At 43.2% G+C, this 14080-nt stretch overlaps 1 protein-coding gene across 2 annotated transcripts in view; it reads left to right on the forward strand.

Moving 5' to 3' along the window:
• The window catches only part of NCSTN (nicastrin), a 114670-nt gene that overhangs the window by 88795 nt on the left and 11795 nt on the right, over nt 1–14080 (forward strand). For both annotated transcript variants that reach the window (XM_085639198.1, XM_085639200.1), the window contains exons 14-15: nt 1365–1461; nt 4801–4955. In XM_085639198.1, coding sequence (XP_085495324.1) covers nt 1365–1461; nt 4801–4955 — 252 coding nt within the window. The remainder of the gene's footprint in view (nt 1–1364; nt 1462–4800; nt 4956–14080) is intronic.

Consider the following 14080-nt stretch of genomic DNA (forward strand, 5'->3'; position numbering starts at 1 on the left):
AACTCTGGGTACACATAGGCGAATGACTTGTACTGAATGCCCCGTCAGCCATTATGCCCATTCAGGGCAGGATTGTGAACCACATGGCAGCAAAGATGCCGGAAATACCCCTTGATTGGTAGTTAATGATTCATATTAGGGGATAATTCTAAGTTACGTTGATACATTTTAATGTATATACATTTTGCACTTGGATGTATTTTTTTTTTTCTTTTTCAAAACTCAATGGGCGAAGATCATTTTGAAGTAATAAGATTTGTGGACTGTAAAGTTTGTTTTTATTTTATGACAAAATAATGTGGTTACGGTCTGTCATACCATTTATAGAGTGCCATGTACTATTCCGCTGCAAGCCTCTGTAATGTTATGTGTAGGTGAATAACAAGTGAAATATGGATTAACAGAGATTAGGACAGAGGAGTCCAATGTCTGGTGCATGCACAAGGGAGAGCATATTTTATCTGTAATATTACACATTGTCCTTGTATGTCCTAGGTGCAGCCCATGAGTGTGCCCGGGGCAGTCAGGGATATTACACCAGTTTATATAATACAGTCCCTGCTGTTTTCACTGCTTCCAAATGGATCATTAAGCACCATCTTCAAACTAATTTGTATGCTCTTTCCATTTAACACATTATTGATTCATGTTTTTTTTTTTTAGCTCCTTTCAAAATGTTTAGCTCTCCTTCCCTTTTCCTTTTTTTTTTTCACCTCACTGCCTCCACCTGACTTAAGTTTTTAAACTAAAAAGTTTAAAGAGTTTAACATGTACCCTGAACACCCTGTCCACGACCCTTTAATCCTTCTCACTGCACTCCATAGTTTTCCTGTGATTAATGTCTCTTCTGCTTGTAGGTGCAATATCCTTGGGACTTTATTTTTCCCCTACTCTTCTGTTCCACTAATGGTATATTTATGGGTGCCTGCTCAATAGATGAAGGAAAAACTGCTGCAGGCCTGTTTTAAACTAGACTACTCTGTTTCTTTGTTTTTTTGTCTGTTTTACTTTTAGTTTACATACAGAAGTACACCTTGACTGTTTTATTTACAGGGTATATGATTTTGAAAGTATAAATATTTTACTGAATCACCAGGTTATAATTTCTATGGGGAAGTTATTTTTGCCAACAAAAGTTAGTCAGAAAGAAATTTGAATAGGTTGTGTTAGATATGTTTTGTTCAAGGCTGTTTCCATTAGAAGCCTCCTGAAAAAGTTATGTCCATTATATCTTTCCCTCCTTTGTTCTGGAAGATTCAAAATAAATTGTGTTTTTGTTTTCTATTCTTGGTTTTTAGATTCTTTCTTTGCCTTTAAGTGAGTAATTGTTAATGGCTTTTTTCACCTTCCATTCCTTGCTTTAGGTAGCAAGAATGCTGTATGGTTTCCTGATAAAGTCCAACAACTCTTGGTTCCAGTCCATCACCAACACTGACTATATGAAGTCAGACGGAATTTTGGGTAAGTATGAAAGAGTTTTTTTGTACGAGTTACTTATTCCACTTCCTTATCTGTATTCCCAAGCATATGAACTGCTACTGTATTTTATGGGGGGAACTTCTGTAAGGGCTTCCCCCTTATCCTTGGCAGTTGGTGTTACTGGGCAGTGTCTGTTGTGGATGTTCAATTTATGTATCGCATTCCCTTGGATGGTGTTGTATTACAGTTGGATTGACCAAGCATTCGTACATGTGCAAGCAGTCTAGACATGCTCTAAGTACTAGGGTTGAAGCTCAGATACAGTATTACATACTAACCACACACCATAAAACCAATATACATTCTGTTCTCTATATCATAAATGAAATAGCTCCAAACCAAAAGAGATTTTATTAGCACCTTCTGAACCTACAATACTACCCTAAATGTCACTCTGGCACATATGTGGTTAAGCGCTGTAATTCATTTGAGACTTGCGACTATCCGTCGTGTTATCCTATGGATTCATAAAGACACATTTTAAGTGCCCACAGGCTTGTTTAGGGGGCTATGAGGTTTTTTTGCCTCACACTAGTCAATGGAGTTCAGGTGTCGGTAGCAGATATCTAGCCTAAGTCCTAATTTTTATGCAATGAAAACAGTCAAACGGAGCAAGTACTGTGGTGCCCGCACCAAATTCAACGAACTCGCAGCCCAAAAGAAGTTTGAGGATCAGGAACCACTGCGGGGCAAGAGGAGAGGTGTTAGTGGTAAGAAGGTGCAACTTGACTGTCTCAAGTAAATATTTACTATGGGGCCTGCATGCTCCTATTACTGCATCCATTAACAGTTAGGAAGTCCAGTTATCACTCAAACTGGCCTTCAGTCAAATTCAGCTTGCCAAGCAGTACTGGGAAGTGTAATGTCATTTCAAGGTTGCCACTTCATTGAGTTCAACATGTTAGTCACCATTCGCTAGGTGCAGGCAGGTCTCAGACACGATGTTATGTGTCTGGGTGAGGAGAGATGGGTGCTCCTGTGGACTGGGTGACATTCCATGGGAGGACCCCAGGTAAGGTTAGGGTGTCAATAGAACCTCCAGCTGTCACAAGATGCAAAGAGTGTCTAGAAGGGGAGTTTGTGGTCCAGAACGCTGATGAACAGAACCACACAGTTAATTTCAAGGGTCTTGGGTGCAACAGAATTAACTGCATTTTTTTTATTTTTGAGAAACACACAACCCTTGAAGGGGCTGCACCAACTTCTTGAATGCTAACTCCTGCCCACTACTGATTCACTTGCCCAAATGCACAATACCATTAAAAAAAAACTTTTTATTGGCTTTTGAACAAAAGGCACAGAGTTGAAGGAGAAGCCGAGGACAGGGAGCGCAATACCGAATTATTATGCAGTTGTACTAAGTCAGTGTAGTAGTGTAGATACTGTCTTTGAGGGGAAACCTCGTTTACAACGCATGCGATACATCGCATGCCATTAAAACGCAAGTCGTTACAACGACTTGCTGTAGGGGGCAGAAGGTGTTGGATTTCCAATCCAACACCTTCCCTACTGTTGCACACACTGGAGTTGGAATAGTAAATTATACTATTCCAAACTCCAGCGCCCCCCTCTACAGCAAGTCGTTGTGACGACTTGCGTTGTAATGGCATGCGATGTAACAACACGTCGTTATAACGACTTGCGTTGGAATGGCATGCATAGAAAATGCATGCGTTGTAACAAGTGCTATTCGTCTTTAAGGGCCTCAGCCATCTTGTGATGCAGAAAATGGTTCTTGGGCCTCAGGCTTGGCACATGTCCCTTCGCCTGCAGGTCCTCATGACTTTTAGGTTAGTTCTTCTCTTCAGTTGTCCTTCACTCATTCAGCTCAGTCTGGTGCACCTTGCCTCTTTTTCTGTTGGTCAAGGAAGTTTCTCTCAATGGCACGCAGTCCAGCTCCTTATCGGCCAAGCAGGAATACATCTTAACCGTTTCCTGTAGTTCTAGGCTCAGTTCCAGCCTGAGGAAATGCAGTAGCAGGTGTGCTGTCTCTCAGCAGCTACTTCATAGCTCTTTTTTGAAGTAAAAAATAAGTGCACAGTACTGGCTAGCTCCATTGATCCAGTATTTATGGGACACTGAGGTGGGAAGCTCATCACAAAGGTGTACCTCCTTTTTACCCCAATTTAGGAGCTAACCAGAACATGATGACTCTTTATGAGCATTTTTTCAGACTTCTTAATTTGGAGATAAAAGCGAATAACTTAAGACCAGTAGAATGTGAAATGAGACGTTTCATGCCAGATGCGGATTGAAGTTGAGAAAATAGACGAGTGAAACCACTACCGTGTGTCAGAATCGATGGCCATAGGCGTTGCTTCAAGGGCAGGGAAGCTGAACTGGCCTTAATCCTAATGCAAGGATCCTGTATCTTTCCATCCCTTCATCTAGAAGAGCATACAGCAAACAGGCTTCCTACACACGAAACTCAGCCATGCAGCACATACTCTACTTTTGGGAGTACTGAAAATTCTAGTTATTAGACACTAAACAGTTGTGAACCAAACCATCAGTAGATAACTCCCCCCACCCGCCCCCAGGTACATATAAAAAAACATGTTCCCCATGCTATCCGTCACATACGATCAAAAATCTTCTGTCTCCACATAGCCCTCCCAGCCAAAAGCGGCCCCCTCCAGTTTGGGTAGCACACACTTTGGGAGCATCCAAAATATTTGAGTCTTCGGCTCTGATTTTGAAGCATACAAAGTATACAAAAAGTAATCACAATCCACATAAATCACCTCCAGTAGGATTGAAAATTAAAATGCTGAGACCATTAAGATAATACTTACTGAACTGATTGCCCATTTAATTAATATTCAATTTGCTAATGTTCGTCCACTGAACATGCCTTTATTCGCTGTAGTACAACAATACTGGTGTGATGAGGGCCCCCAACAACTCCCCTCATTAACCAGGGCGCACTACTCCCCGATAGAAAAATATACAAAGATGTTTGATTTTGAGCTTAGAGAGCTCGAAGTAATTTCCAAAATAGGGAGAGGGTGGGTGCAAAAAGATGGGTTTTCTGCTCTTTTTTTCCCCTTAGGATGTGTTTACTTGTTACCCATTTCAGTGATGGATTTACAAGTATTTTACTTCTATTAATCGGCATGCTTGATTTCCAGCACAGGCTCTGTCTCTTTCAGTGGCTAAAAACAGTAGCAAGCGCACATACCTATTTTAATTACAGTGCCTGAAAACTTCAGCTCTTTGAATTAAAGTCCGAATATTTACGTTGCCTGCTTTCATCCACTCCCTTTCTGACTACCTTATTTTACAATGTTTTGTCTATCGTTTTCTCTCAATTTCATACAGAAAAGGAGGCTCCCCAATATTACGTGTCCGTTAACAGCCCAGCAAGACCAACTTCCCTTGTGAGGTATGTCTTGGCAAACCTGACTGGCACAGTGGTCAACTTCACCCAGGAGGAGTGCCAGAACCCCAAAGACAGCGCGAGCCCGGAGAGCAAGGTACGTTGATGACTACCTGAAATGTGATTGGTCAGGTCAAACAAAATATGCCCAAACCAGTGGTGGATCAGAGTGGAAGAGCTTGTAATCTGTCTGTACGTGCAGGAAATAGACACAAAACTAAAGTGTGCAGACTCAAAGTAATGAGGCTGGCTGTCCTAAGTAGAGGTTAAATTGGTTATACAGATACGAACCATATTGCTATAGTGGCAAGGGGAAATTGTTGTTCTTAAACAAAACTGATTATGGGCAGCAAAAAAGTAAAGGAAAGTTTCTCTCACTGGATTATATACAATATTTATAAATCGCAGGATTCTTTCTTCTGATATATTTTATTTCATAAGAAAAAATCATTAATTATAACAAACCTTAACCTGCAAAGAGGCAGCCATTTGTGAACTTTTTTTTATTTTGAAAAAGACATCCAATCAGGAAATTCAGCTGGACAGTACATTTGACAGAACAAAGCACTGCTCTTTTAAGAATTTCAGAAGCTGTCAGCCAACCCATGAAGAAGTGCACCATCTGTCGGGTCATTTTTATGGCTCACAGCGAAGTATACATCTACAAAACGGCCTTTTCTGAGACCACTTTTTGATTGAAAACTTCATTTTTTCCCCCCTCTCGAGGTATTTCAACTGTTTCTCAATAATAGCACCTTCTGTCAGGAGGCAAGTCTCTTTTTTCCTTTCTCTTATGCTTACTCACCTCAGGCAAGGTCTTAAGTCACTGAGCCTGTACTCTGAAAAATGCCCTTCTTTTGGTGGAGTGAGTCTTGGCAGAATCAGTGTGACGTCTGTGTTATCTGCCTTCCAAACTCTCACTCTGTAAACAAAAAGTGTAAAATACGTCTGCAGGCTCCTTACAAGAGGCTTGAGGGTATCAAGGGAGTGAGTTTAAGTGCAAACAAAGTAACATTAGGATAAGTATCTTCATGGTTTACCAGTTACAGCGGGATCAGGGAGCTTTCATCTTATCGAACCTGGTACTCGTTGCTTTCGAGATTTGTGACATTGAAAGCCTTAACATCTGAGGGGATTTGATGTTTAGTTGTCATAACCTGACTTCCAGTTTTGAAAGTCAGTACAGGAACGGTATATTAAATAATTGCCTCTCCTCCGGACCGGGAAGCCAGCCTCCCTCACAACTCCAAGCTAGCGACCCCCAGAAGAAAGTGGTAGCAAGCAGCCTGATTTAAGGCAGCGGAGAAGCTGTACAGATCAGGTCTCTGGTCACATTCTGACACCGCCACCTCCAACTGATCAACCTAAGGCAAATAAGGTTTTCACCGGTCAGCCTTAGGGTGGACTTCCCCCAATTATTTCTACCCTCCTGTTTTGCTGAATTCAGTTTTTGTTGGTCTGAGGACTCTGTGCTGTTTACCACTGCTAACCAGTGCTAAAGTGTTTGTTCCCTTAAACATGGCAAAATTGGCTTACACCTAATTGGCAGAATTCATTTATTTAGAAGTCCCTAGTAAAGTGGTATGCCATATACCCAGGGCTGCTAAATTAAATGCTACTAGTGGGCTTTCAGAACCTATTGTAGAACTCGCTTACACAGCCCCTTAAAACATATCCCAGGCCTGCCATTGCAACCTGTGAGCAGCTCTAAACTGCCAATTCAACTTGGCAAATTAAACCCCTTGCCAGGCTTTAAACTCCCTTGCTATTACATATGTCACCCCTATGTTAGGCCCTAAACAGCCCATAGGACAGTGTGCTTTGTATTTAAAATGTTGGACATGTACTTTTAAACTCACAAATTTGTTTTTTACTACTGTGAGGCCTACCTCCCAGATAGGATAAGATGGGGTTATCTTATTACATTTAATAAGTGACAACTAAACACTTCGCGAAAAGGATTCAACACCAAGTTGGAATATAGGGTACAATTTAATAAATAAAACAAGACCACAACAACAAAAATCCAATCAGTAGAACCGAAGATATGAATTTCTAAAGATTTTACTGAGAATAGCGCCAAAAAGCACAGAGCGCTAAGTGGGGCTATCTGGTCGTGGTGGAACAGGTCAAAGTCACACTTTCAGGCTAACCGCGATGGAGCACAGGTTGGCTACAGTCACCAGGTTAGGCCTTCTGAAGTTTACCTTCTCAAATTCGTCCAAAGAGTCCCACACCATTTGCGAAGGAGGGGGCCACAAGGAGCGGAGAAAGCATCAGGGGAGGCTGTCTGCATAGCTGGTCAAGCATTGCAGGTGGTCATTGCTAGAGCTTCGCATTAGTGATCTCCCGCTAGTGGTCGATCCTGTAGCGCAAAGAGGCGTCTGCCGGATCTTCAAGATGAATCGCAGTGCCAGGGGTAAGCCTTGGTGCGAACGGTCCGTTCACGGTCGCGAAGAGCCAAAACTTTGAATTCAATTCCATAAGCAACACCAAGGGCCCAGGGCCTGAGGGGGTACCACTTGGGGGTCAGAAACTCACTGCAGCTGGGTTCAGGTGATGGTGCAGGAAGTTGGGGAGCCTTTTATGTTCCTGAGGCTCAGATCAGTATGCCAGCAGACTAGCTCTTGGAGTCACTCTGGTGTTCTGGGTTAAAGGGTGAAGGTGCAGGTCTAGTTATTTTCTCACTCATGCAAGAGGGCAGCAGGCCAGGACAGCAGAGAGGCAGTGCCTTCAGAGCAGCATTCCAGCAGAGTGGTAGTATTTTCAACAGCACAGCAGTACTTCTTCCTGGCAGAGTATCTACAGGTCCAGAAGTGCACTGAAGTGGTGGTGTCTGAGTGCCAGTGTTTATATCCAGTTGTCCCTTTAAAGTGGGGATACGCTTCTAGAAGAATGCCTTTGAAGTGCACCGGTGCCATGCCTTCCTGACCCTAGCTCCAGACTAACTACATGGGGTATGCAGCCCTTTGTGTGGAGGCACGACACAGCCTATTCAAATGTAAATGGGGCTGGGCCCAGCTCCTTTTTCCCATCCTGCCAGCGAAAGCCTATCCACTCAAACTATGCTCCCCATTGTGTGTGGCTTTCTAGGAGGAATACACAAAGCCCAACTATCAGCTATGCCCAGTCCTGTGACCCAGAGACAGGCTGCAGGCACCAAATGACTATGGCAACTTTCTAAATGTAAAAGACACACAATTGATGGACGGAATGCAGAACAAGTCAAAACATTCACCCCCAGTTAAGCGAGCTGGGTTAAATCCATCATTCTTTTTCTCACCATGCCACACCAGTTTAGACCTGGCCATATTCAAATCAGTCTTGACCCTGTGCCTCATGGGAACAGTCCAGCCCGAACTGTCAAGCCAGGTCCTCCCTGGACCGGAAACAAGCATCCTAGGACTGGTTTCAATTTGGCTGGGTTCAAAGTGGAATGCATGGTGAGCAAAAAAACGATGGATTTAAGCCCAGATCTCTGTACTGGGGTGAATGTATGACATTGTTCTGCATTCTGTCCATCAACTGTTGTTTTTGCATTTGTCACCCCGAGTGGGACTGGTATGCCCAGACTTGGGTCCCGTGCTCTCCATGCCACTGGAATCAAGCTATCCTGGCTGAAGAGGGGAGAAACCCCGAAACCGATTCTAGGATGCTTGTTTCCAGTCCAGGGAGGACCTGGCTTGGCAGTATGGGCTGGACTGTTCCCATGAGGCACAGGGTCAAGACTGATTTGCATATGGCTGGGTTCAACTGGAATGGCATGGTGAGCAAAAAAACCGATGGATTTAGGCCCAGATCTCTGTGCTGGGGGTGAATGGATGACCTTGTTCTGCATTCTGTCCATCAACTGTTGTTTTAACTTTCTAAAAGTAGCATTTTAAAATTTGCAATTTAAAATCCGACCTAAACATAAGTTAGGATTTTAAATTATAATTCTAGAGATCCAAAACATGAACTGGTTTCCTGTGCCCATTTGGAAATTACACTTATAAAATGTAATAAGGTGACTCCAGTGTTAGAATATCAGAGAGGTAGGCCTTGCAGTAGTGAAAAGCAAATTTAAGAGTTGTTCACTACCAGGGCATATAAAACTTAAAAGTACATCTACGTTTTGAATACATAGCACCCTGCCCCCTGGGCTGTCCAGGGCCTAACTTAGGGGTGACTTATATATATCTAAAAGGAAGGTTGGGGCCTAGCAAAGGGTTTACTTTGTCAGGTGGACATGACTAATTAAAACTGCACACACAGAGGCTGCACTGGAAGGCCTGAGACATATGCAAAGTGATACTCAAATGCGTGGAACAATCAGTGCTGCAGGCCCACTATTAGCATTTAATTTACAGACCTTGGGCACAGACAGTGCCCCTTTACTAGGTACCAACAAGTAAATTAAATATCCCAATTGGGTATAAGCCAAATTAACATGTTTTAAGGAGAGAGCGCAAGCATTGTAGCATTGGTTAGCAATGGTAATATGCGCAGTTTCCTAAAGCTAACGAAAAAGAATTCAGGAATCCTAGGAGGAGTGAAGGCAAATAGTTTGGGGATGACCCTGCAGAAAGTACCATCTCCAACAGCCACCTTATGACACATCTGCATACCAAGTCGATATCAAGCTTGCAGCAGGCCACCACAAGATCAAGCTTCTTGTAGTGGAAAAGGAGGAGGACTTCCTTGTTGGGGAGCTTTCAAAGACTGAGATGTCGGCATAGCCATGCCAGTGTAAAAGAGCATATTCAAATATTCAATGGAAAACTTCAAGGAGCACTGCATAAGTAGCGCATCACACCTAGAGGTGAAAAAAAGGCTGCATCTATTGCCACCAAGTCCCTTTGGATTCACTGACCGGACATGCATCACGCAAGAGGGCTTTCGCACACAGTACAGGGGCTACCCCTCCACCTGACAAAGAAAGCAAAAAAAGTGATACGACAGGGCAGAGAGTGGCAGAAGGAGCTGCAATACAAAGACCTATTGGGAACTCTTAGTCTGTTGTCAGTGTATGACCAATCTAACTGGGATGATATAGGGGAACTGGTAAATCACCTTTTTGACGCTTACAGAAAGCGAGGAGAGAAGATCCTTCAGGAAGGAAAAATGCATTGGAACGAAATCCTTTTTTGCACCATATACACTGCTGATGTAGTATTCAGGGAGACCTTACTTAGAGCCTCAGGCTTATATTTAGAAGTGGAACAGCCTACCGACAAGATCAATTCAGCAGTAACTGGAGGTTCGACAAGGCGATAGTGACTTGTCCTTCTTGTGGCCTGGAACCGGAAACAGTAGAACAAATATTTGTGTCTGCCTGGTATATTGTGATTTATGCCTCAGACGGCTTCGACCAGTCTGCCTAAACATGAGGGTAACTCGTTGTATAGAAGCTCAGTGAATCTTAAGAATTGATACATCTGGCCCTGAGGTATTTTCGGTGATACGCTAATTGTTCAATGTCTGGCTCAAACGTGATAAGATCTTGAAACAACCTCCAGGGCCTTGTGATCAGACGCTGGTGTGAACAAGCTTGCTGTGAGACCATTTTACCCACGGATCAAGGACTCCGGCCTATGGGATCATTGCTAGTCGGGAGCCAATGAATTTTCATAGGAATCCTTCATGTTTTTTCTCACTAGTTTTATACTTGCAAAATTATTAATTGTAATATGTCTAGCTTGTGATTGGTGGAATTTTATATTTTCTTTTTATACTTGTAGTCTTGTATCTCTTCTTAAATGAGGGTATTTTGCCTTAAAAGATGTATTATGTTTTTATGTCGCATATTTTAACTTTGCTACAGTGATAATGATACTGGTTTTATTGGGGATTTACTTGTAACTTTGATGTCAAGACACCAACTAAAGTATTCTTCATTTGAAGTGGAACAGCTTCTTATTTGCTTGTCTTTTGACGGGAACACCTTTTTGGGCCACATGTTGATTTATTTTGGGGGAAAGAAAATCCAAAAATAATAAGCAAAAGCTGTTTGTGCACTCCGGAACCAACCTCAAAGGTGAGGATGTCATAGACATCAAACAGGCAGTAGCAAAATATCCAGTCTCTGTCCAGCACCCTTTTTTCCAGCTGCTTCAATCCTTTCAAGAATGTCAAACACCTAAAACTCCTTTAGAGGTGGATTCCGGGTCAGTGGTACTCCATGCAAGGACACCTCTGTCCCCAGACAGTGATCCCTCACATCACCCCCCACCACTCAACACCTGTTTGGGCACATGCCAGGTTATACTTTCCAGTGGAAGGACATAACCACTGGCCAAAGTGTGCGTTCCATCATCACCCATGGCTGTTGCCTGGAATTTCATACCACACCACCAGATTTTCCATCAGGCTGGCCTAGCATCAGCCAAGACCACCACCAGCTGCTGCAAGAGAAATTGTAGACTTTACTCAAAAAGGGAGTTATCCAACCTGTTCCTCCACACCAGCAAGAACTCCAATTTTTTTCCCAGTGCTTTCATATCTCCAAGAAAGAGGGGACGTTTCGGCCAATAATCTACCTACGATTGCTCAATTGAAATATATCATGTCCGAGCATTTAAAGATGGTCATTCTGATGCTCTGTGTCAGAGTACATGGTGAACCTCACACTCGAGGTTGCCTGCTTCCTCATCACCACTCACCCAGCTCGCTACCGGTGCCTCAGGTTTGTGTTAAGTGGAGTTTACTGTCAACTCGGTCCTGCATTTTGGGGTTACAACACCTTCTCCGGTGTTTGCCAAATGTTTGGCAGCAGTAGCTGCACATATTCAGCACAATGGTATTCATGTTATTCAGTGACATGCAAAGCCTACACCAGCAATGAGAGGATGATGGCATGTCAAAGGCTGGTTCCCCTTTACCACAAATTCCCATCCCCAGACCGTGAGAATGATTGGGAAACTGTTTGAAATAATGGTGTTTTGCAATGCACTAGTCCCAAATGCCTGATTGCACATGCTCTTCTGCAAGAGTGCCTTGCAAGACAGTGGTCACAAGCAGCTGGCGTTGGGAAGATCTAGTGTTTGTGGTGCCCATGGTTCAAGTCCTAAGTTTCTCCCCAAGGTAGTATCACCTTTTCACTTCCTGCGGTAGCGCTCCCAGTCTTGTTTCCACAACCAGATTCAGTAGACCTCTCCAAAGCGGCCGACTGATTAACACCACATACTTTGTGGACGTCTTATGCCGCCAGCAAGCTATGGATGGCCAGACCGCATTAAGGACTTTGTACCAGACATTCGTTTCATCTGCTCACTAGCTGCCACTTACGAAGGGCACTACTTTACAGTCGATGCAGAGCATGTGTATCTATGGCCGCACATGCTATGAATGGAAAATGTCACTGTAGAAAAAAACTCTTTTTGCATGAGCATCCCTCAAGTTGCTGACTGGTGCTGCTGGTTTTTCGACTTTGTAGTGCACTGGACCTCGTTAAAGGGGGAAAAAGACTCATAAGACCCTAATACTCTAGGTAGTGACAGGTACCGGTCCCCCCGGATCTGATTGGTTCCTGCTGCTGCCACCTGACCTGTCTTGGCCCGTCCAAGTAAAGACTAATAGTTGTGCTAACCACTTGGCTACTAACTATTAAACTGCTTACAATGTATTGCATTTAAAAACAATGAATTTACTTAACTACGAAAAATCATATCGTTGTGATTCCCCTCTATAGATTTTTGTGATTTTGGTGCCCATTTTAAGATAAAAATGCGCACTCTATTTTTTATAATTGGTGTTGTATTTTTATTGTGCCATGTTTCTTACTTGGATGTTGTTTTGGTGCTTCTAAATGTTTTACACTTGTTTATTGGATTGAGCCTGGCTGCTCTGTCCCACAGCTCCCCAGGACTAAGTTAGTTTAAAAAAAAAATAAAAAAATCTAACTGGACATGATAAAGGTTGCGACATTATTACATGGTGAATTCTAAAAACCACATCACATAGTAATTTACTTTCCTACAGTTACTCTGTAAGCATTTGTTTGCAGCATGTAGATTTGTAGATTTCCAGACACCTACCTGTAGACTTGTGGTGATTGTAGATCTCTTGTGTTTTTTATCCACTCGACACTTCCTAATTCGCGTGGTGCACCAGACTATGTTCACTTAACACCCCATCCACATTCTCTCTGCTTTGCGAAAAACAATCTAAGATAGATTCAATGACCGTTCACTTTGTGGACTGAAGAGGGAGTCACAGCACATCTCTAACTTGAAAGGCTTCATCGAAGTGCAACAACTTGCAAATGTTTGAGCACACACTAGATGGCAGGAGTATGCCGAGCATGTGAATCTACCGCACTACATGCTACGATGCTTACAGGATAAGTAACACTTTCCTTCCAAAGTAAGCCTTGTGTGATGGATTGTCAAATGTATTTATGCCAAAGCAACATGCCAAGGTTACACTAAACTCAAAAAAATGAAGCGTCTATGGCTTTCCTAGTCAACACCCCGCTTGCAGAAATCTGTAACACTGCAAAATGGTGTAGTATCCACATATTTAATAAATATTGCTGTATGGATATTCACGACTGATCAGAAGCCCAGGTCGGACAAACACTACTTAAAACTTGGTTTGAAATGTCTTCCACTGCTGCTCGAAAGCCACAACTTTATAAAATGTGACCATACCAACAATAACTCACCACAGTGTTGCATACAATTTCCACACATATTACAGGAGTACAGAAGACTGGCTAAACGAGGTAACCAGTGGCAAGCAGTGAACCTCAGCAGTGGAGGGTCGTCGAGCAGAGTACCAAACGCAGTGGCAGGCACTGCAATAAAACACAATGCCTTTAGACTCAATCATGGCTTGTCAATAGGTTGTAGAACTGCCCGTGACTGAGAGCTCTGGAATTAAGGCTGAAGGCAATGCAAGTTTCTCACATTGCCTGTCAATGGGCCAAAAAGATAAAAAATACGAGGAAAAATGTACTCTCCCATGCTCCTTGTCCTGTTAGTCAGTGCAACTGTACCTCATGGAGCATCAGCCAGCTACCCTCTCTGCTGCTCTCATGCTGCAGATGAGCAGCGCCAGGATTGGCTGGAGCGGGCTGATTCGACGCTCCAGCAGGCACAGGGGGCCTGTGCCTGTTCTCCACCCAGCTGTCTAAGACGCCTTGTTGGAGAGGTTTACACTGTGGATATCCGGCTGGCCGTCACTAGGCAGCCAGCCAAAGTGACATGTGCAGAGTAAACTGGTGGAGTGATCATTTTACTA

Source organism: Triturus cristatus, chromosome 12 (assembly GCF_964204655.1).
Source record: "Triturus cristatus chromosome 12, aTriCri1.1, whole genome shotgun sequence".
NCBI classification, from domain to species: Eukaryota; Metazoa; Chordata; class Amphibia; order Caudata; family Salamandridae; genus Triturus; species Triturus cristatus.